Below are 22,880 nucleotides of genomic sequence, written 5' to 3'. Positions count from 1 at the left end.
GATTGACACGCAGAGAAGCTTGGAAGCAGAAACTTCAAGGCGCCGCATGTGTCAATCATCATTTAGCTTGTTAAACATGCTCTGGCAACTCATTGTGTGTAAGTGAGCAGCATGAGTATGTTTGAGCGGACTCACTCTATGAAGTATTTAAGAAAGACGAGCATTTTTCTACGTTATTTTTGTTTAAAAATAATTTGGTGGTACAGTAACTTATCATAATTATTACATTTGAAGTGCTTAACTCATTCACTCCCAGCCATTTTCACCGGCCCTTCGCTCCCGGCCGTTTTACTGGATTTTGACTGATTTTGCAAGGCCCACAGAAAATTCTGTTCTATTGCTATATAAACATGGAACCCACCAAAAGAAAGATTAGACTCTCTTCTTTCAGCAGGGAAAAGTTAGTTCATATCTTTTTCCATTCTTAAGAAATCAGCATTAGAAAATAGCTTAGTTTGAGCAATTTTCCAATTTCTGATGAAAAAACAGAAATTGAGCTTTTTGTAAAAGCATACATTTCAAATATAACTTGCACATAGCTGTTTTTTTGCTTTTGTGACATCCCAAACATCTGAATGTTTTCCCTCTACAAAATAACATAAACAACAAGACAAATAGAGCTTTTGATAGCAAAGTAACAATTTATTTACACATAACTACACTATTGAACTGAGAGATGATGCTGTTGTGGCTGCGACAGCCGGGGTAAACTTTTTCCTCATCGCCGCCTGTCTCATCAAGATGGATTTTTTTGAGTCTTTCTTGTGGTGACCACTGCCTCGTGGCGGAGTTCACCTGGGGATTTGTGTGGGGCATGTTGTGTTCCTAGGGGGGAAGTGGTTTGGCCGTGCGCATTTCCGGCTGAGTTGTGGGACACTGGAGGGTAGCGGGGGACGTGAGCGGCTGAGCACGGCGGTGCGGGCTCTGCTCGGCGGGCAGCACTGACTCAACGGCATCGTCCGCTGCACTGGTGGTTCCGGTCGTTCTGCTCTGTCGTCCAGCGCCTGGGATCCCAGGCGTCCTCCCGATTGTTCTGCTCGGTTGTCCGCCGCCTCGCGTCCTGGATGTCCTCCTGGTCGTCGCACTTGGTCGTTTGTCGCCTGGCGTCCCGGTCGTCCTGCTCAGACTTCCCGTGCCTGGCGTCCTGGTCGTCCATTCGGTCGTCTTCCGCCGACGCCCCGGCCGTGCAGCCTGGCCGTTCGTTCTGTTAAATCGGGTTGCGGGTCTTACCAAATGTGCTACTGCCCTCCAGTGGCCAGTTTTGCTTTAAAATGGATTTTCAGCATTGTTCTTTGGAGCTAATTTGCATCAGAACCTAGAGATGTCTCTTGTGAAAAAAAGCTTTGGGACACTGAAACAGTAAAAATAGAACCTATTTATACATTTTTGGGAGCAAATGAGTTAAAAACTGTTTATTAAAAAAATATAAGACATAGATAAATTATTGTAATTTGGTGGGGGGGAGCTACTTCGGAGTTTTTCATTTATTGCGTGAGGTTCTGGTCCACATAACCGCGAAAAACGAGGGATCACTGTATATATATTGACCTGAAATGATGATCAAACTTGTGATGATGGCTTTTAGAGGTCAGAAAATGACTTTTGGGTTACATTTGCAAGGTAAGTAGAGAAAAGGTCAGAAATATAGCCATGCTTTGAATTTGGCTCCTCAGGCAATGGTCTGCTCTTTCAAAATTCTCTGCTTATTACATTTTTGTTGTATTGATTTTTTTAATGCTGGACTCGCATGTTCCATCTGTAGGCAAAAAATGGCGAGTCGTTGCCAGCCGGACCCTCGGGCAAAAGCCAGCACGCCCCGACGACGCCCTCCAAGGAGTCGGCGACGGGCGGCGGCGAGTCGGACGACGCCGAGCGCAAGGTGGCGCTTAGCGTGCAGTGCGGATTGCTCAAGATCCTCAGCAAGACGCTGGCCAGCCTGCGCCATTTCACGCCCGACTGCTGTCAGATCATTCTGGACGAGGTGGGTCAGAAATGTTGACCGCGTCCGCCGCGCGCCGGTGTCTTCATCCCCCACTCTGTGATTTTTACAGCGGATGGACCTGTCGTCCTACCAAACCTTGTTCGCGCTGAGCTTCACCGCGCCGGCCTTCGATCCCGACGCCTCGCCGTCCTTCGGGACCCTCCTGGCCACCGTCAATGTGGCGCTCGGGACGCTCGCAGAGGTAACTCATCTCCGCACCAAATCCGCTGTTAAAACCCATCCCGAGTGTCATTTGTTTGTCACGGCGGCAGATGGAGAAGAAAAAAGACGCTGCCTCGCTCGGCGTCGTCGCGCTGGCATCTTCGGAGGAGATACAAGCGCTCAAGTGAGAACTTTTCACAAAATAAGCCTTTCTTGGGAAAATGAATATTTTTAGTCATTCGAGCTTGAATATTAGCAATCATGACTACACTGATCCCTCGTTTTTCGCAGTTAATGGGGACAAGAACCCGCCGTGATAAGTGAAAAACCGCGAAGTAGTGCCCCCCATTTAAAAAAAAAATTTTTTTTTAATATATTGTTCAATATATTCAGTCAGATTAGGCATTGGAAAGACATACATAGAAGACATGTTTTTCACTTTTTTCCCCGCATAGTATAATAAAAAATATATATATATACAGTTGTGGTCAAAAGTTTACATACACTTGTGAAGAACATAATGTCATGGCTCTCTTGAGTTTCCAGTTATTTCTACAACTCTGATTTTTCTCTGATAGAGTGATTGGAACAGATACTTCTTTGTCACAAAAAACATTCTTGAAGTTTGGTTCTTTTATGACTTTATTATGGGTGAACAGAAAAAAGTAATCAAATCTGCTGGGTCAAAAATATACATACCGCAGCGCTAATATTTGGTAACATGTCCCTTGGCCATTTTCACTTCAATTAGGCGCTTTTGGTAGCCATCCACAAGCTTCTAGCAAGCTTCTGGTTGAATCTTTGACCACTCCTCTTGACAGAATTGGTGATGTTCAGTTAAATTTGTTGGCTTTCTCACATGGACTTGTTTCTTCAGCATTGTCCACAAGTTCTCAATGGGGTTTAAGTCAGGACTTTGGGAAGGCCATTCGAAAACCTTAATTCTAGCCTGATTCAGCCATTCCATTACCACTTTTGATGTGTGTTTGGGGTCATTGTCCTGTTGGAACACCCAACTGCGCCCAAGACCCAATCTTCGGGCTGATGACATTAGGTTATCTTGAAGAATTTGAAGGTAATCCTCCTTCTTCATTATCCCATTTACTCTCTGTAAAGCACCAGTTCCATTGGAAGCAAAACAGCCCCACAGCATAATACTACCACCACCGTGCTTGACGGTAGGCATGGTGTACTTGGGGTTAAAGGCCTTACCTTTTCTCCTTCGAACATATCGCTGGGCATTGTGGCCAAACAGCTCGATTTTTGTTTCGTCTGACCACAGAACTTTCCTCCAGAAGGTCTTATCTTTGTCCATGTGATCAGCAGCAAACTTCAGTCGAGCCTTAAGGTGCTGCTTTTGGAGCAAGGGCTTCCTTCTTGCACGGCAGCCTCTCAGTCCATGGAGATGCAAAACACGCTTGACCGTGGACACTGACACCTGTGTTCCAGCAGCATCTAATTCTTGGCAGATCTGCTTTTTTGTGATTCTCGGTTATATCTTCACCCTCCTGACCAATTTTGTCTCAGCAGCAGGTGATAGCTTGCGTTTTCTTCCTGATCGTGGCAGTGACAAAACAGTGCCATGCACTTTATACTTACAAACAATTGTTTGCACTGTTGCTCTTGGGACCTGCAGCTGCTTTGAAATGGCTCCAAGTGACTTTCCTGACTTGTTCTGATTCGTTTTTTCAGATCCATGCTGAGGTCCTTTGACTTTCCCATTGTAGCGTTTGTGGGCGTTTGCATCCAATGAGCCCTATTTAAATGGCCTCAGAGAAGTCACCAGCGTTAGTCACTCATAATCACTCACAAGAAGTTAAGAGGCCATGCTATGAAGCTCATTTCACTGACACAACTTTCTAAGTCACCAAAATTGCTAATTAGTGTTGCTGTATGTATATTTTTGACCCAGCAGATGTGATCACTTTTTCTGTTAACCCATAATAGTCATAAAAGAACCAAACTTCATAAATGTTTTTTGTGACAAAGAAGTATCTGTTCCAATCACTCTATCGGAGAAAAATCAGTGTTGTAGAAATAACTGGAAACTCAAGAGAGCCATGACATTGTTCTTCAACTATAATGCAACTATTTAACCAGTTAAATAGCGAACTTCAAACATTAAAGTGCCTGTGACACGAAAAAGCATGTTTATTTCATAATACACGTGGTATTTTATGCTCCTGAATGATATGGACCGCTTGGATGTGTGTGGAAGCGATTGCTATATTTATTTAGTTTTTTGAATCCCGCGCCAGGAAAATGAGTGACTTCCGGCTTCGGTCTCGCATTGAGGAGGAGGGCGCTGTGACGTGTACGGTAGAAGACGTCCTCTTCACGCTACAGTGTACTGTTGTGTATGAGGACGAAGGATTCAGCTGATTTTGCGGATTAATACGTTTATTTTTCGCATCACGCCAGCCAAACGGCTGCAGAAAAATCATTCTGTATGAGGGAGAGGCGTATGCGCCTTTTTGGAGTTTCAAAAGGTTCCCATTCACCGTGGATATTTACTGTGGGACCATTGGACTTACAAGGAAGTGAGTAAACATCTTGTTTTGTATTATGTCAAATACGAATACAGCGATAACAAAGTAAACACTACAAACTTCCTTTAAATGAAGGACTACTTACGTTTGATCATTGATAGGCATGTAAAAAGCTCTCCTAATGCATTAGCAGCAGCACGTTAGCTGCGTTAGCTCCAGCCACCCTCCTCCGGGGAACGAACTGTAAATTGCTCTCCGCCGGGCAGTTTGCCGATCCGCTATGACATTCGACAACCGGGTCGTCATGTCAAATAATCCAGGATAGCTTTGTGTGATTTTCCGCTTTGAAGACTTTGAAACATCACTCGGTTCGGGTTAGCATGTCGGCTAGCTGTCACTCCTTCTGGTTTGTTTACATTCTCCGAAGCCGGGGAAGGGAAATGACATATGTCCGATTTAGGTGTCATAAAGTATCGTTCGGGAGGTGCGACAGTAAAGGGGAAGTCGACAGTTTTGACCTCTATGGAGTAATTTTGCCATGTCGTCTTGAATAAATGGATTTTTATTATTTCATATTCCATTTAGCACAAGATTGTTATTTGTCTTGACCATGCCATTTATTTAGCAATTGGGGAAAATACTTGGATAAAAAGAATATCCTATAAAAATATGGAAGTAAAGAGACAGAAACAATGACATTTTGCCGCTCTCTTCGTCGCGTTTTCCTCATTGTGAATAGTTCCCCCTCGACGGGCTGACTGGTCCTTCTCAAGCCATTTATATAGCTATTGGGGAAAAATACTTGCATAAAAAGAATATCCTGTAAAAATATTGGAGTAGAGAGACTGAAACAATGACATTTTGCGGCTCTCTTCGTTGCGTTTTCCTCGTTCTGAACAATTCCCCCTCAATGGGCTGAATAGTAAAACCGATGAGCCCAGTCTACCGCTGACGTCATCCACCTGTTGGGGACGCTAAAGCCCTATAATGGTAGGCGTGGCTAACCGGCAGATTAAAAGACTAATTTCTCGTCATCTGCGCTTTGCTAAATTGTTGTATATAGTCGAATCGTCTCAAAATATGATTCTAATTCACATAATAATGCCATTTTAGACTTTTTTTCTGGTGTCATATGCTCTTTAAACGTCCGTCAATCATCGTTAAATTTGATAAGCAACTCGAGTGTGCTGCCTGACCAACAAAGATCAACTGTATTTATTTACTTATTTTTTTAAATGGAAAAAAAAAATGCGCGATGACGGAGGGCACGAAGTAGCGAGGGATCACTGTATATTATTTTTTTCGTTGTTAAGGTATTTCTTACATTATTCTGTATGATTTAGAAATAATTTGGACGCCTAGTGCCGTCAGTGGCAAACATATTTAGTTAAATAAGTTCCCTGTAAGGGTTGGGGGGAAAAAATGGTAATTAATCAATGAAAGGAAGGAAGAAAAATATGTGGTGTAACATTTTGGGTGATTATTTCCTGCACTGGAAGGCACACCATTTTCTCAAAATTGCACCTTACATGACATTCCCTTTGGCACAGCTCCATCTAGTGGATGCATGATGGTACTACTAGTGATCCATTTAAATAAAAAGTTTTAAAATAGGCCATTCATCTAAAGTGCGCCTAATACTCCGATGCTCCATGTAGTGCAGAAAATACAGTAGTATTTTTTTTGTCTTTAATAACCTGGACAGGGCACCACTAAACGCCTAGCATTGGCATTGACTATACGTCCATTTGAACTTTTAAAATTATGAATTAAAAATATATATTTTTTTGAATCACCAAAAAGTCATTGTCCTACAAGTGACTTTAAAATGATAGAGCATATTTTGATCCAATAAAGTGACAGAAAAGGCTTCAAAATGAAATGAGATCTGTATCTTCTGTGTGGCCACGCCCACTAAAGTTACACCCAGAATGAGCAGCAGATTTTTGCATTCTATCCATAGCTACGCTATCCTCTTGTTGCCATGTGAGCATTCTGATGTCATGTACCAGAAAGCTAGACCTGACCAATTCTGGTTGTGATGTCACAACCAGAATGGGCCATAGACGTCATAATGTCTTGACAGGACACAGGGCCGATAAATAGGGGGCCTGCATTGTTGGTGAGGCCGTCAAAGCTGACCAAGTGGAATCGCAGACAGATGTTTTTTTGTTGAAAATTCTTGTGAATAAATGCTTAAATCCCTGAATTCTTTATAGATATGGAAATAAAACAGTCTCGATTCTTGGTTAAATGCAAAAGAAACCGTGCAGGTAGCATTTATTTTACGGAAAATATGTCGAAGCACAATGCTAGTCTGTTAGTGAATGTAGCTAGCCTTATGTAAACAGAGCTTTTTCAGAAATTCCCGAATTCTTTATAGATATGGACGTAAAACAGTCTTGATTCTTAGTTAAAGGCAAAGAAAAAAAATAGGGCTGTCAAAATTATCGTGTTAACGGGCGGTAATTAATTTTTAAAAAATTAATCACGTTAAAATATTTGATGCAATTAACGCACATGCCCCGCTCAAACAGATTAAAATGACAGCAAAGTGCAATGTCCACTTGTTACTTGTGTTTTTTGGAGTTATATCACCCTCTGCTGGCGCTTGGGTGCGACTGATTTTATGGGCTTAAGCACCCATGAGCATTGTGTAATTATTGACATCAACAATGGCGGGCTACTAGTTTGTTTTGATTGAAAATTCTATTAAAACGAAAACATTATGAGGGGTTCTTATATAAAATTTCTATAACTTGTACTAACATTTATCTTTTAAGAACTACAAGTCTTTCTATCCATGGAACGCTTTAACAGAATGTTAATAATGTAAAAATTAACAAATACAGTACTTATGTACCGTATGTTGAATGTTTATATCCATCTTGTGTCTTTATCTTTCCATTCCAACAATAATTTACAGAAAAATATGGCATATTTTATAGTTGGTTTGAATTGATTAAGTACGATTAATTAATTTTTAAGCTGTAATTAACTCGATGAAAAATTTTAATTGTTTGACAGCCCTAAAAAAACTGTGCAGTTAGCATTTATTTTAGGCAAATATGTCGAAGTACAATGCTAGTTTTTTAGTGAATGTAGCTAGCGGCCACCTCATGTAAACAGCTTTTCCGGTGAAAATGCTTAAATCCCTAAATTCTTAATAGATATGGACATAAAACAGTCTCGATTCTTGGTTAAAAGCAAAGAAAAAAAAAACGATGCGGTTAGCATTTATTTATTTTACGTAATTATGTCTAAGTACAATGCTAGTCTGTTGGTGAATGTATCTAGCGGACGCCTTATGTAAACAGAGCTTTTCTGGTGAAAATTCTTGTGAATAAATGCTTAAATACCCGAATTCTTTATAGATATGGACGTAAAAAGTATCGATTCTTGGTTAAAAGCAAAAAAAAAAAAGTGCAGTTAGCATTTATTTTAGGTAGATATGTCGAAGTACAATGCTAGTCTGTTAGTGAATGTAGCTAGTGGCCGCCTCATGTAAACAGAGCTTTTCCGGTGAAAATTCTTGTGAATAAATGCTTAAATACCCAAATTCATTATAGATATGGACGTATAACAGTCTAGATTCTTGGTTAAAAGCAAAAAAAAAAACAAAAAAAAAAAACAAAAAACGTGCAGTTAGCATTTATTTTACGTAAATACATCGAAGCACAATGCTAGTGTGTTAGTGAATGTAGCTAGCGGCTGCCACATGTAAACAGATCTTCTCGGTGAAAATTCTTGTGAATAAATGCTTAACTCCCTGAATTCTTTATAGATATGGACGTAAAACAGTCTCGTTTATTGGTTAAAAGTAAAGAAAAAAAACTGAAGTTAGCATTTATTTTAGGTAAACATGTCGAAGTACAATGCTAGTCTGTTAGTGAATGTATCAGCGGCCGCCTTATGTTAACAGAGCTTTTCCGTTGAAAATTATTGTGAATAAATACTTAAATCCCTGAATTCTTTATAGATATGGACATAAAATAGTCTCGATTCTTGGTTGAAAGCAAAAAAAACCATGCAGTTACCATTTATTTTACGTAAATATGTTGAAGTATAACGCTAGTTCGTTAGTGAATGTAGCTAGCGGCCGCCTTATGTTAACAGAGCTTTTCCGTTGAAAATTCTTGTGAATAAATACTTAAATCCCAGAATTCTTTATAGATATGGACGTAAAACAGTCTCGATTCTTGGTTAAAAGCAAAAACAAACATGCAGTTAGCATGTATTTTATGTAAATGTGTCGAAGTATAATGCTAGTTAGTGAATGTAGCTTGCGGCCGCCTTATGTAACAGCTTTTCTGGTGAAAGGTCTTGTGAATAAATGCTTAAATCCCAGAATTCTTTATAGATATGGATGTAAATGTCTTTATTCTTGGTTAAAAAGCAAAAAAAAAAAAAAAAGTGCAGTTACAAATGCATGCATGGTGCAAAAATATAACAATTACCTTGAATCCTCGAACAAATCACTTCTGAGACAATCCTTCCTGTTTGTATGCGGTAAAGCTTTTGTACTTTTTCAACAGAAATCCGGTGTTAGATCGTGCGTGTTTGTGAATAGCTCCTCTTGATGTAGGTGGCCCCCTACTTTAAGGCGAGGCGCAGTGCATGACCGATCTAACCCGTCAATACCATTATGAAGTCTATGAGTGGGCGTAATAAGTATGACATGGTAAAAAACGGCCAGATTTGAGTGCCAAAATTTTCAATGTGTAAAATGACATGCAAGTTTTCACCATTTCATAGCACACACTTTGTGTTTCAGTGTTCATTTTAAAAAGTTTGTCTTTGTTTTTTTGGAGGTCCTTGCTGATGTTTACCATGGAGAACTGCTTCTACATTTTGGTCTCTCAGGCCTTGCGCTGCCTAAAAGATAATGCCATCCCGCCGCGAGACAAGCAGCGGCTCAAGCAGGAACTTTGCTCGGAGCTGGTGAGGATTCGCCGCTGCTGAAAATGGCCTCACAGCTGATTTTTTTCCCCTCCGTCTGCAGAGCACTCTTCTGTCCAGCCTGTCACGACATTTCCGGCGAGGATCTCCGGCGTCCCCTGCGCAGGCAAAGCCACCTACGCCGGGCTCCAAGGGCACCCACGAGGGCCAGGAACCCATCATCCAGCTGGCGCAAGCCTTCGTGCGACTGCTGCAGCGATGAAAACTTCGGCCTAATTTTATAGGTCGCGTTCAAGTGCCGATGTGACGGAATTGTGCTTTTTTTGTTTTTATAACGCCGATGTTAATAAAGACATGTTTCTGGATTCAGGTTTAAAACTTTTTTAACTGCAATCAACATGACAGTCAAACAAAATATACACACTTGGGTAAAAGACAACAGTACCTCAAAATTACTTTTGTACAAATAAGTAGAAAAATGCTGATGGGAAACGTGATCACGGCTCATCTGACGAGTAAACTTCAACGCCCCCTATTGTCCATTTAAAGGCACCTCCTGAAAAAGAAAATAGCATTTTGGGTGACAGGTAAAAGACCTTACTATTCATGGACTTTTTTTTTTTTTAATTTTTTTTTTTAGAAAAATGCTGAACATATTGATGTTTCAGATTTTTTTTTTTACAAGGAGGGGAGAAAACGCTCAAAACACATGGTGGTTTTTGAGCCGAAAGAAAAATGATACGCCAGCCAATAAAATGACATGCTGTGCTGCAAGCTGAACATTTGACTGACTCAAATGTTGACGCACACACACAAAAATATGTTGTGGCTTGAGAAAGAAGGTGTCATGAATTCGTGAGGCAGGCATAAAGTGGTAAGCTCATTCCTTCGTTTAGAGTAAAATATCTACCTACATACAATAAATATGTCTAATATATACTACTTATATAAATCCGATAAATTTTTCGTGTATGTACATGGGTCAGACCAAATAATGGAAGCACCTAACATTATGGCTTTGTAATCGTTGAGCATTTATGGTCAGTTTTAGAGATTCAATTAAAACATCAATTTCCACCACCATCAGTAAAAGAGTTAAAGGATATTCTAACTGAAGAATGACTTAAAATTCCTTTGGAAACAATTCACAAGTTGTATGAATAAATACCTCGGGTAATTAAGGCTTTAATTACTGCAAAAGGTGGACTTGTACCATTTTTTAAGGTGTTTCCATGTTTTTTCCCCCAACCCCTGTATGTATGTGTATATGCAAGCATGTACTGTATAGCTGTATACGTGCATGTTTGTATGTGTACGTGCGTGAATTCATGCATGTGTGTATGTATATGTGCATGTTTGTATACACATATGTAAACGTGCTGCATGCACATGCACGTTCGTACACATGTAAATATGTACGTATATGTGCTGCGTGCATGAATGTATGTATGTATCCATGTATGTATGTTTACGCGCTACGTGCTTATATATGGATACGTATACATACATGTGCTATTGTAACCGGTGTGTCAGCGCCGCCCCGCGTTCCGCTCCCACCTCTGACCAGGCCGGGACGCGAACCCACGCGCCACGACGCTTCCATGCGGCAGGCAAGGACGGTAACCACTGTGCCAATAAAGCTCAAGCCAACGGCACAGCAGCTAGCGTGCTTACATGAAGGACACTCCCCAACGGACCTGCGTGTACCCGTTACACTCATCCCCCGAAACCTTCGCTGCCGATCCAGGTCACGGCACCATTGTAACCGGTGTGTCAGCGCCGCCCCGCGTTCCGCTCCCACCTCTGATCAGGGCGGGACACGAACCCGCGCGCCACGACGCTTCCACCCGGCAGGCAAGGACGGTAACCACTGCGCCACGAAAGCTCGAGCCAACGGCACAACCGCTAGCGTCCTTACATGAAGGAATCGGCAGGGAGGTTTCCACGCTCCACAATGGACCTGCGTGTACCCGTTACACTATGTTTGTATTTATGTAAATATACATATATGTGCTGTGTGCGTGCGTGAATGTATGTATGTATACATGCATGTTTGTATGTATCCATGTATGTAAACGTGCTGCGTGTATGTATGTTTACATGCTGTATATAGATACGTACACGTATACATACATGTGCTACGTGTGTACATGCTTGTATGTATATGTACGTGCACACGCATGTATATATACGTGTATGTGTGTGCGCATGTTTGTAGACATGTAAATATGTACGTATATGTGCTGCGTGCGTGAATGTATGTATCCATGTATGTAAATGTGTTGCGTGTATGTACGTATGCGTGCTACATACGTGCATGTATGTAGGTATATGTGTATCTTTACATGCTACGTGCATGTACTGTATGTATACGTGTATGTGTGTTTAAACCTGTTGCAATATGCAATAATTCCATTAATCACACGATAAATAAAAATGAAGGCGGTAATTTTTTCGCTGCGATTTATCGCCTCGCATGCACGTGTGTGCGTGTGGCAGATGTGCTGTTAAAAGTTCGGATTCCTTGTTACCAACTACACAAAATGCATCTTCGTACCAGGTCCGGCAAAAAATAGCGCCGGAGCCAATCGTTCCCATTATAACCTATTGTTCAACGTACAGACCCTACTCACCTACGTCACAAAATGACGTGTCGCTGTATCCGGCCGCCATATTGTCAGTCATTTTTTAGCCTTATTCTCAATGGTTTCAATTAGTCGTGCAATTTATAGAGCAATTCATGGAATCCCCGGTGTTATCTGACGCTGTAAATTCATTGGATGCGTTGCATAAAAGGAGTTATGTGGAAAAGCTTCAGTTTATCCATTCGCCAGATCCATATTTGATGCCTAAATCGATGTTTTTCGACCCGCTGTCTTCGCCGTCTCTGCCTGACATCTGCTACCCTGATATTTACAACTATCTTGTCCACACAAAATCAGCCTATTCTCACGAAAGTTTGAAAAACTAAGAGCTTGGAGGCTTATAAATACTTCGTTGCTGGTTGGGTGAAACAGGTCGTCGTCCACAAAAATTCGGCAGGAATCTATCTTGTGCTCGGGAAGGCGAGTTACGAAATTTTCAATTCAAAATCTTTTGTTCTTGCTAACATCCACTGTCAAGTCTAATGTATTTCATGTCATTTATCAAAGGAGCTAGGGCTTTTAATGTTTATATGGTTTAGCGATAGCACTCTCACTACATACATATATAATATGTAATAAATATGAAGTGCGATAGCACTACTCCAGATTGTCCCTAGTTGAATTTATTTTTTGGCTTTTGACCTCAATAGTGAAATTGTATATTAATTGTATGACAACTGTCTTATTATCCCCTTATAATTATATATTTTCAGGTAGTTCATTCACAACGTCTGAGTGTATGTTGTCGGCGATTAGCCTAGCAATGATCTTTAATTGTGGTTGTCAGCCCAAAACCCTCTAAATATATATTAAATGCATCTTATCAGATATAAAATGACTACTACATAATCTGTGTTAATCGTTTGGAGCCCAGTTTTCTCGTCGAATTGCAGCAGCCCATCTCGCTCTCCTCTCCGGGTCTCTCGGAATCCGGTCGAACTTCAAGTCTCTCAGTCTATCTTCTCTGTTACTGCAACCGACCGCCACACACGCCTTCACCATTTTGATTATTAATGTTAACGAGCAGAAAAACACGCCATAATAGGAGGAATTTACGTAGCAGTAATGCATCAACAGTGACGAGTTGACGGACAATATGGCGCGGGGGCGTGGTTGTGACGTCATGTGAGTAGGGTCTATACCGGCCGCGTCAGTGCTCCAGATTGACTTAGGACCATCTCCGGCATGCCGGTGTTGCTAACGTATGGTATTTTTCATTTTGACATATTTTAGGGGTTTTTCTGTCATAGTACAATGGAGAAAAGTGCAACTTTGTTCATGCAAAACAAAGCTTCATGCCATTGCTTTTTACCATGTCCTCCGCTTGGCCCGAAGTGGTAAGAGTGACTTCTCTAATGTTACGGATAAACAACAAAATAGTAATGAGTCAAAGACACGTCTGCGTTTGTCTGCTCTGCGTTTGTGCCACACACTTACTTCCAAGTTTCCGCGGGCTTTCTTCAACACGCCGTGCGTCAGGGACACTGCAGTAAAACAAACAAACGCAAATATTGGACGACCGTCAAAATCTCCCACGCTTTCAAGGACAGTGAATTCAAAAGTTATCATTAGCATAGCTCATTGACTGCAAGCTCAGGTTAGGTCAAGGTCACCTAGTATGTGTTGCAGTCGTTGGTAAAAGGAAAACTGATCTTGAAAAGACAATCATTTTCAACGTGGAAGCGATCGTTTTTTTAAAAAAATGCAAATTATGATTATTTCAACCATTGCTTTTTTTTGCTTCCGGCCCCTCCAGCTTAAAATGGATTGGACGTCTATCGCCGTTCCCAAAATGGTGATGGAAAATGTACAGAACTGAAAGCAAAATCAAAGCAAAAAAAAAAAAAAAACTAATCATGAAAAGATTTTCCTTTTGCGGTACGTACGCTGATCGATGATGACCCTCTCCATGCCCTCCTTGAGCTGGTTGGTGGTCCGCAGACGTTTGACGGCGCCGCTTAGCATCCTCTCCTGTTGCGACAGTCGGCTCTTCAGACGCGATATCTCCTTCTTCAGATGATCCTGCGGGAGACGCATAGGTCGATCGAGGTGGCTGTAAAGTCAGCGGCGGCAGCGTACCTGTCGGTCGTGGAACCCCGCCGGCAGCGAGACCCTCCACGGTAGCTTGAGCAGGCGGGCGGCCTCGTCCAGAACTTGACGCAGGGCGCTCACGTCGCTCTCCTCGTCCGCCGCCTCAAATACATTTTAATTAAAAACAAAAAAACATTTGTTTAACTTTGTCCACTCTGACTGCAGTGGACAGCTATTTAAAAGTTGACGTGACCTTTAACCCTTTTAGTCATTTAAAAACACTTCAATATTAGATATGATTATCTCTATGATGCTTGTGGCATTTGTGTATTGATATTCATTCTTCTCAGAGTTAAACAAGGCCAAGAGATGCTCATTTTTGTTAGCACTTGAATTCCTTTGTATATTAGGGTTAGGATAGCTGGTGCATCGACTTCATAATTGTACTGATGGGTCACTTCCATCTGCCACTGCGCAACGCCTTTAACTCATTTGCTCCCCAAAACATATAAACACGTTCTATTTTTAAGTGTTTCAGTGTCCCAAAGACTTATTTATACGTCTTCTACGTTTTTTTTTTTTTCAACAAAAGACATCTCTGGGTTCTGATTTAATTTAGCTCCAAAGCACAAAGCTGAAAATCCATTTTAAAGCAATAAAACTGGCCACTGGATTGCAGTAGCGCATTTGGTAAGACCCGCAATCAATGCAACGGCAACGAACGGCCGGGGCGCCAGCGAAAGACGACCTAATGAAAACAACCTAGAGGACGCCCGGGATGCCAGGCGCTGGACGACCGTGCAGAACGACCGGGACCACCAGTGCAGCGGACAATGCCGTTCAGTCTGTGCTGCTCGCCGAGCAGACTCCGTAGAGACTCAAAAAAATTCATCTTTATGAGACAGGCGGCGATGAGGGAAAAGTTTACTCGGCTGTCACGGCCACAACAGCGTCATCTCTGTGTTAGTTATGTGTAAATTAGGGCTGTCAAAATTATCGCGTTAACGAGCGTTAATTTTTTAAATTAATCCCGTTAAAATATTTGACGCAATTAACGCACAAATGCCCCGCTCAAACAGATTAAAATGACAGCAGAGTAAAAGGTGTACTTGTTGTGTTTTTCGGAGTTTTGCCGCCCTCTGCTGGCGCTTGGGTGCGACTGATTTTATAGGCTTCAGCACCCATGAGCATTGTGTAAGTAATTATTGACATCAACAATGGCGGGCTACTAGTTTATTTTTTGATTGAAAATTTTACAAATTTTATTAAAACGAAAAACATGAAGAGGGGTTTTAATATATCTTTTAAGAACTACAACTCTTTCTATCCATGGATCGCTTTAACAGAATGTTAATAATGTTAATGCCATCTTGTTGATTTATTGTTATAATAAAGTAATACAGTACTTATGTACCATAGGTTGAAGGTATATATCCATCTTGTGTCTTATCTTTTCATTCCAACAATAATTTACAGAAAAATATGGCATATTTTATGGAAGGTTTGAATTGCGATTAATTGCGATTAATTACGATTAATTAATTTTTAAGCTGTAATTAACTCGATTAAAAATTGTAATCGTTTGACACCCCTTGTGTAAATTAGGGCTGTCAAACGATTAAAATTTTTAATCAAGTTAATTACAGCTTAAAAATTAATTAATCGTAATTAATCGCATTTAATCGCAATTCAAACCATCTATAAAATATGCCATATTTTTCTGTATATTATACATATTCTGTAAAATAATTTGTTGGAATGGAAAGATAAGACACAAGATGGACATATATATATAAATGTACATTCAACATACGGTACATAAGGACTGTAGTGGGCATTTCACTCTACTGTCATTTAAATCTGTCAATGCTGTCCTCACTCCGAAGCGTCTACTTTGTCCAAAGCTAGACAGCTAGTGAACGACGCCTTAATAATCAGACTTATTCCTTTTTCATTTGATTTATTAATAAAATGCCCTCAAACCACTGTCCTCTTTACACCGTAGTGAAACTACAAAAAAAAGTACACAAGCATTGCATTAGCAACAACGTTAGCTTAGCACGCTATACAGGTTCACTAAACATAAACAAAAAGCGTCTCATACAAAAAATATAACATTTCGCTTACTAACATAATATGTACATTCTTTGCAACAACCATACTTACGGACAAATCTTGTCCAAGGATCATATAAGCACAACATTACAACGTAGGCGTCAGCCCGAGACGTCGTGCAGCCATATTGAACTGGCAAGAAAGTAATAAAACATGTCGCAAAGCGACCACAAGAGTTCGCTGTTACACAGCACAAAAAACCTTGCTGCAAAACTTACCAAAAGGCAGAATACAGTCTGAGCGGGACATGTGCGTTAATTGCGTCAAATATTTTAACGTGATTAATTTAAAAAATTAATTACCGCGCGTTAACGCGATAATTTTGACAGCCCTAGTGTAAATACATTGTTACTTTGCTATCAAAAGCTCTATTTTTCTTGTTGTTTATGTTATTTTGTAAAAGGAAAAAAATGTTCCGATGTTTTGGATGTAACTAAAGCAAAAAATACCTGAGTTAAAGTCAAAGTTATGTTTGAAATGTATGCTTTCACAAAAAGCTCAATTTCTGTTTTTTTCATCAGAAATTGGAAAATTGCTCAAACTAAGCTATTTTCTAATGCTGATTTCTAAAGAATGGAAAAATATATGAACTTCCTTTTTTTTCCTGCTGAAAGAAGAGAGTCATCTTTTTTATGTAGCAATTGAATAGATTTTTCTGTGGGCCTAGCAAAATCAGTCAAAATCCAGTAAAACGGCCGGGAGCGAAGAGGGTTGCACCAGTGAAAATGGCTGGTAGGGGGCCGTCTTACAGTCCGCTTCAGGTATTCGCAGTCGGTCGCAGTTAGTCAACACATGTAGCGATCCGACGCCAGATTTTGGTTGAAAAAGTCTGAAAGCTGTACCGCATACAAACAGGAAGGGTTGTCTCAGGAGTGATTTGTTCAAGGATTACAGGTAATCATTATATTTTTCGCACTATGCATGCATTTTGAAACGTTGTGAAAAAAAAAAATCAATGGGAGAATGTGACGGCCCTGGCCACTTAATAGTTAATTTTCTGAGATTTTTCCAGTCAGCTGATAGTCGCCTCCACCAGCTTCCCCTCCCACTGTGACGACAGCTAATCGACGCAGGACGGACCGACGACGTCACCACCACTGATTGGCCAAGGGAAAAGGCGCCAAGCTTCTTAAACCTGCCGCTGTCAACGCTGTAGGAGGTCGCATTTGACAGCATTCTGCCGCGGTCCTCCTCGCCAGCTATTTGCTCGCCATTCACTCTCGTTTGCATTTGATCGCTACTTTGATAAACTCCCGTTTTTTCGGTGAGGTCTTTTGCGTTTATTCGTTATTGGATCGTTTTTGTTCACCACTGTAAATAAGAGCACTGAAGCAAGTAAGGGTAAGTCGCCATTTCTGTTCAACCCGTTTTCTCCTGTTTTGTGTAGAGTAGGAAGTTAGGTTAGAAGCTGTCTTTTCTTTGTTCCTTTTACATGATCAGGGTTTAGTTAGCGTGTGGGGTTTCAGTGTAGCTCCTTTTGTTTGTTGTTTTGGCCTGGGCTTACCCTGAAGTCACGCTTCGTCGGCATTCTGTACATATTCATTGTTGTGTAAATAAATTTGTGTCCACTCGTACATTTGTATGGCTTGTTTTATGTTACGCCCTTCGCGAGCCATCCTTGGCACGTAACAGAGAAATTAACCGCTACGGCATTGCCGTCATAATTCGCAATATTTACGTAAAATAAATGCTAAATGCCCGGTTTTTTGCTTTTAACCAATAATTGAGACTGTTTTGCATCCATATGAATAAGGAATTCAGGCATTTAAGCATTTATTCACAAGAATTTTCACCGAAAAAGCTCTGTTTACATATGGCTGCCGCCACATTGACTAACAGACTAGTATCGTACTTTGACATATTTACGTAAAATAAATGCTAAATGCACGTTTTTTCTTCTTCTTTCTTTTAACCAAGAATCGCGACAGTTTTACGTCCATATCTATAAAGAATTCAGAGATTTAAGCATTCATTCGCAAGAATTTTCAACAAAAAAAAGCTCTTTGTCTGTGATTCCACTCTGTCAGCTTTGACGGCCACGCCAAGAATGCAGGCCCCATATTAATCGGCCCCGTGCCCCGTCAATATCATTATGAAGTCAATGGCTGGTATCTTCACAAAAGGAAATATATTGTGTATATTGATCTTTAGTACGTGTTAATTTTTTTTAATGTGTGTTTAATGTTGCAGTTGATTTCAACAAGAGTGGAGTTAACATCTTGAGACTTTTTTTTGCTTTAATGAAGATATTAATACAAAAATATATTAATATTGATATATATATATATATATAAGTAAAGTAAAAACAATATTGTATTACTTGATGGCTGCTGGCCCGCAAATGGATTGGAAGCAGTGTTGTTTTTGGCAGCCATTTAAATTTTTTTCTAAGTCTTTTGGACCATAATACTTGTTAGTCTTGTGTGGACGTGTTTGTCTTCGTCTATTTTTTGTTGACGAAAACTAATTCCGTCTAGTTTTAGTCGACTTTTACGCAGTATTTGTGTCTGTAAAATTGGAGAGTTTCACACAAAATAAAAATAATGAAGGTTTCCAACTATTTCGAATTAACATTGACAGACGAGCACATATACATAAGCATCTGCAAATCTATCACGTGATAATTCACACCCAGCAGGAAAACAGTATATTATTTTCAATCATTATAACTACAGTTTTCCGAGTTTAAAAGGACGCTCGCTGTTGGCAATAGCCTAATGCTAACGCGAACGTGAATGCTATGCTAATGCTATAAGTTACATTTGGCGTGTGAGGATCACTCAGCACAAACATTTAAAGCCTAAAGCAGCATTGCATATTCTTTCTTGCCAAAATAAGAAGTCACATAGTAAATGTGTATCTCAAAACAAGCAATAGGGAGACTGGAGAGGACACGAGGTGGGTGAGTTAGGGGGGCGCAGCATGTCACATAAGAGACACAACCAGACAATGCTACGATGCAAGCTAACTACACATAGGCTACGTTCATACTACAGGTCTTAATGCAAGAATCCGATTTTTTTGTGTTTTTCTGACTCGAGTGAGGCATCAACTTGACGGTCTGAACGTGACAAGTCGCATAGAACTGGACCATTTCAAATCCGATCTGGGTCACTTTCGTATGTGGTTCAAATCCGATCTGGGCCACATTTTTCCAGACTGTCGCGGCAGTCAATCATGCAGCAATTACGTCATCAAAAAGCGAGAGAGACGCCACGGTAGTGGTGCAGCTGTGCATTATTAGCGCCTAGCTTGCCTTGAACACGGCTTTTTAGGAAGGGTCGGACTTGACAACAGTCATAAAAAAAATAAAAATGGGTTGAGGATAAGCCTGAGAATGATCGGTTTTCTGTCTGCTCCATATAAGCAGTATTTCATCATTGCTTACACGGCCGCGAGTCGGGGCAAACGTCGGGTATGTCGGGGTATGTGTGTGTGACATGCACGGACAATGCGTGCATGCTAGCGATCCATATACTTTGAATATAAGCCTAAACTGGGATTATTTATGTCTGTTATTTGTGTCCTCCTTTTAAAAAGCAAAATATGATATCCCTGGAATGACGGATGACAGCCAGCATGTGTGGTCATTTGTTTTGATGCTTCTGCGCATGCGGGTCGTCTTGCTCAGCGCTTGTCGGACTGCGAATTAGTGCGCATGCGTAATACTTGAATGGTCTCAATGGACAAAGGCAGTCTGAACGGGCACGCCAAAAAAACAGATATAACAAAAAATCGGATTCGTGCATTAAGACCTGTAGGATGAACGTAGCCATATTAATGTCATACATTGTGAACGTGACAGAAACTATGGCGCATTTTCGTTTCGTTGAATGAAAGCTGGCATTCATGTAATGTTGAAGTCTCCCAAGGCACGTTTTTAGCTCCCTATCGTCTCGTCATTGTCATCAAAAAAAGTTTGTCGACGAATATTTTCGTTAAAGTCAGCGTTGACGTCAAAACGACACTGATTGGAAGTCCATCGCCACTAATTCAACTAATGACTTGATGAAATAAAATGAAAAAATACCTCGCTGTCCAGGCCGCACGCCAACCGTCGCCCTTCCGAGATGCGCCCACGGAGCGCGTCGTAGTCCTCCACCAGCGCCAGGACGTGGCGCCCGTTGCGGTCGGCCCACAGGCGGTGGCCCGGCACCAGGCGGGAAGGAGCGCTCTCGCCGGAGCCGTCGTCGTCAGCCACCGGGTCGACCCTTCCCGACCGCTCCTCCGGCTTCTGGCGCAACGCCGCGTTGGCACGGATGCTCCTCTCCAGCTCCGTCCGCAGTTGGCGAATCTCCGACAGAAGCCCGGCTAGGTCGCCCGCGTCCGAACCGGGTTCTGGCGGGAGAGAGGCCGAGTCACTATTGTGTACGTTTTAAAAATCAGAGGCAATATCCTATGAAAAAATGATAAAATACCGACTTTGATTCTCCGCCTCCATCTTGGCATGAACTTGCAGCTCCACGCGCAGCGACCGCAGGAGGCGCTGCGAGTCGGTCATTTGCTGCCGTTGGAGCTTCACCTCGCACTGCAAACTGAAGGGAAAAACACCGGCGGATTTAGTTTTCATTAGAGTTGTCCAATAAAAGCATTTCGAATAATAGCGAAAAAATATCAGTATTGCGGCAGTCAGTATGTTCGCAAGAGTGCCCTCTAGATGCCGCCAAACTAAGATGTTTGGAATTGAAAAACCCTAGTCACTCATGGTGCATAAATAAAATGAATTCTAAACTAATCACATATCATTACTGTGTAACTAGAAAGAAAAAGTTACTGATTAAAAGTCATAAAACACATCGCTATAATAAACAAGCCCAGCAAAATCCATCTTGGGAATTGTCATCGCCAGTGTTGTTAATAACGGCGTTACAATATAACGGCGTTACTAACGGCGTTATTTTTTTCAGTAATGAGTAATCTAATTAATTACTTTTTTCATCTTGGCAACGCCGTTACCGTTACTGAGGCGGGAAAGGCGTGCGTTACTACGCGTTACTAAGTTGGTTGAATAAAAAAAAGTCTGAGAGAAATGGACTCACGGGGACGAGAGCAGGGCAGGAGTGGGGAAGACGCCGCTGCAACCGCGATGCTAGGTGGCTCCAATAATACCTGACTGCAGCCATAGCCGACAAACTACGCCCACATGACACGGTAGATATCATATTATTGAACTAGATGCAAATGACAGACACTGCTGCACTGCCAACATGTTTTAAGGACTACATGCGTTTGTAAACAGCCGCCATCTTAAAGCAGTAGACCTCTCAGGAAGGCCCTGATGTAGAGATCCTTCCTAGCGAACCTAAGTAATTTTTAAAAATCTAAAATGCTCCTAAATCGGCAAAATCTTAACTTAAATCTATCTTTAAATGATGAAACAGTTTTAAAACTTACACATGTTTAAAGTAGACAGAAGGGAACTAATGCAATAACGGGAGAAATTTTAACAACTTTAACGATTGATTCACAACTTGAAATGACTTCCACACATAGCAAAGGTTACTAGCTAATTATCGCAATACCCTTGTGTCTAGTTAAGTGGAGGGTAAAGAATTGGGCTAGGGCCAATTGTCCCCCAAACACTTTAAGCTTCACATTGTGTGACCTGTGTGTGTGTGTTTTTTTTTTTTTTTTTTTTTGAGAAAAAAAAAAAATATCACTAGTTACTTTGCCAAGTAACTAATTACTCTTACATTCAGGTAACTGAGTTGCTAACGCAATTACTTTTTGGGAGAAGTAATTTGTAACTGTAATTAATTACTTTTTTAAAGTAAAATTAACAACACTGCATGGCACTAAATGCGTTAGTAGACAGCCGCCATCTTAAAGCAGTAGACTTTTTAGGACGGCTCTGTTGTAGAGAGCCTTCCTAGCGAATCTAAGTAACTTTTTATCTAAAATACTTCTAAATCGACAAAATCTTGACTTGAATCTATCTTTAAATGATGAAACAGTTTTAAAACTTTCATATGTCAAAAGTAGAGAGAAGGGAACAAATGCAATAATGGGAGCAATTTTAACAACTTTTTACAGTTGATTCAGGGTAAAGGGTAAATTAGGATAAAGAATTGGGCTCGGGCCAATTGTACCAAAAACCTTCACAAAAAACTTCACATAGTGTGGCCAATGTTTTTTTTTTTGTTTGTTTGTTTGTTTTTTTGAGGGAAAAAAAAAAAAAGTAATTATCACCAATTACTTTGCCAAGTAACTAATTACTCTTACATTCAGGTAATTGAGTTACTAACGCAATTACTTTTTGGGAGAAGTAATTTGTAACTATAATTAATTACTTTTTTTCAGTAAGATTAACAACACTGGTCATCGCCTTGGCTTGTCTTATGATCGCCTGCCTGCATTAGTAATGCTTTGGTGGCCCCCTAGTGGCTCTTTGGGGTAACTAGTGCAAATGTGCTGTAAATTATTTGCAGAGGTGGGTAGTAACGCATTTCATGTACTCCGTAACCGTTACATTTACTTGTGTAACTTTTTGAGAAAAATGTACTCGTTAAAGTAGTTTTACTAAGCCATACTTTTTACTTTTACTTGAGTAGATTTGTG

At 40.8% G+C, this 22,880-nt stretch overlaps 2 protein-coding genes across 6 annotated transcripts in view; one reads left to right on the top strand and one right to left on the bottom strand.

The window, feature by feature from the left end:
* nup188 (nucleoporin 188) overlaps positions 1-9,914 on the top strand; it is a 45,996-nt gene extending 36,082 nt beyond the window's left edge. The window contains exons 39-43 of the mRNA XM_057819090.1: positions 1,763-1,981; positions 2,052-2,183; positions 2,254-2,327; positions 9,444-9,573; positions 9,635-9,914. Of these exons, the coding sequence (XP_057675073.1) occupies positions 1,763-1,981; positions 2,052-2,183; positions 2,254-2,327; positions 9,444-9,573; positions 9,635-9,793 (714 nt within the window). The 3' untranslated portion in view covers positions 9,794-9,914. The remainder of the gene's footprint in view (positions 1-1,762; positions 1,982-2,051; positions 2,184-2,253; positions 2,328-9,443; positions 9,574-9,634) is intronic.
* cdk5rap2 (CDK5 regulatory subunit associated protein 2) overlaps positions 8,980-22,880 on the bottom strand; it is an 86,115-nt gene continuing 72,214 nt past the window's right edge. For 3 of the 5 annotated variants that reach the window (XM_057819072.1, XM_057819075.1, XM_057819073.1), the window contains 7 exons: positions 20,745-20,857; positions 20,353-20,660; positions 14,256-14,369; positions 14,063-14,198; positions 13,614-13,660; positions 13,489-13,528; positions 8,980-10,087 (listed from right to left, as the gene is read on the bottom strand). In XM_057819072.1, the coding sequence (XP_057675055.1) occupies positions 10,029-10,087; positions 13,489-13,528; positions 13,614-13,660; positions 14,063-14,198; positions 14,256-14,369; positions 20,353-20,660; positions 20,745-20,857 (817 nt within the window). In that variant the 3' untranslated portion in view covers positions 8,980-10,028. The remainder of the gene's footprint in view (positions 10,088-13,488; positions 13,529-13,613; positions 13,661-14,062; positions 14,199-14,255; positions 14,370-20,352; positions 20,661-20,744; positions 20,858-22,880) is intronic. The other 2 variants (XM_057819077.1, XM_057819074.1) reach the window with 2 other exon arrangements.

This window comes from Corythoichthys intestinalis, chromosome 17, assembly GCF_030265065.1.
Source record: "Corythoichthys intestinalis isolate RoL2023-P3 chromosome 17, ASM3026506v1, whole genome shotgun sequence".
NCBI lineage: Eukaryota > Metazoa > Chordata > Actinopteri > Syngnathiformes > Syngnathidae > Corythoichthys > Corythoichthys intestinalis.
Note: the sequence above shows the minus strand (reverse complement) of the source record. Positions and strands in the feature narration are given on the sequence as shown.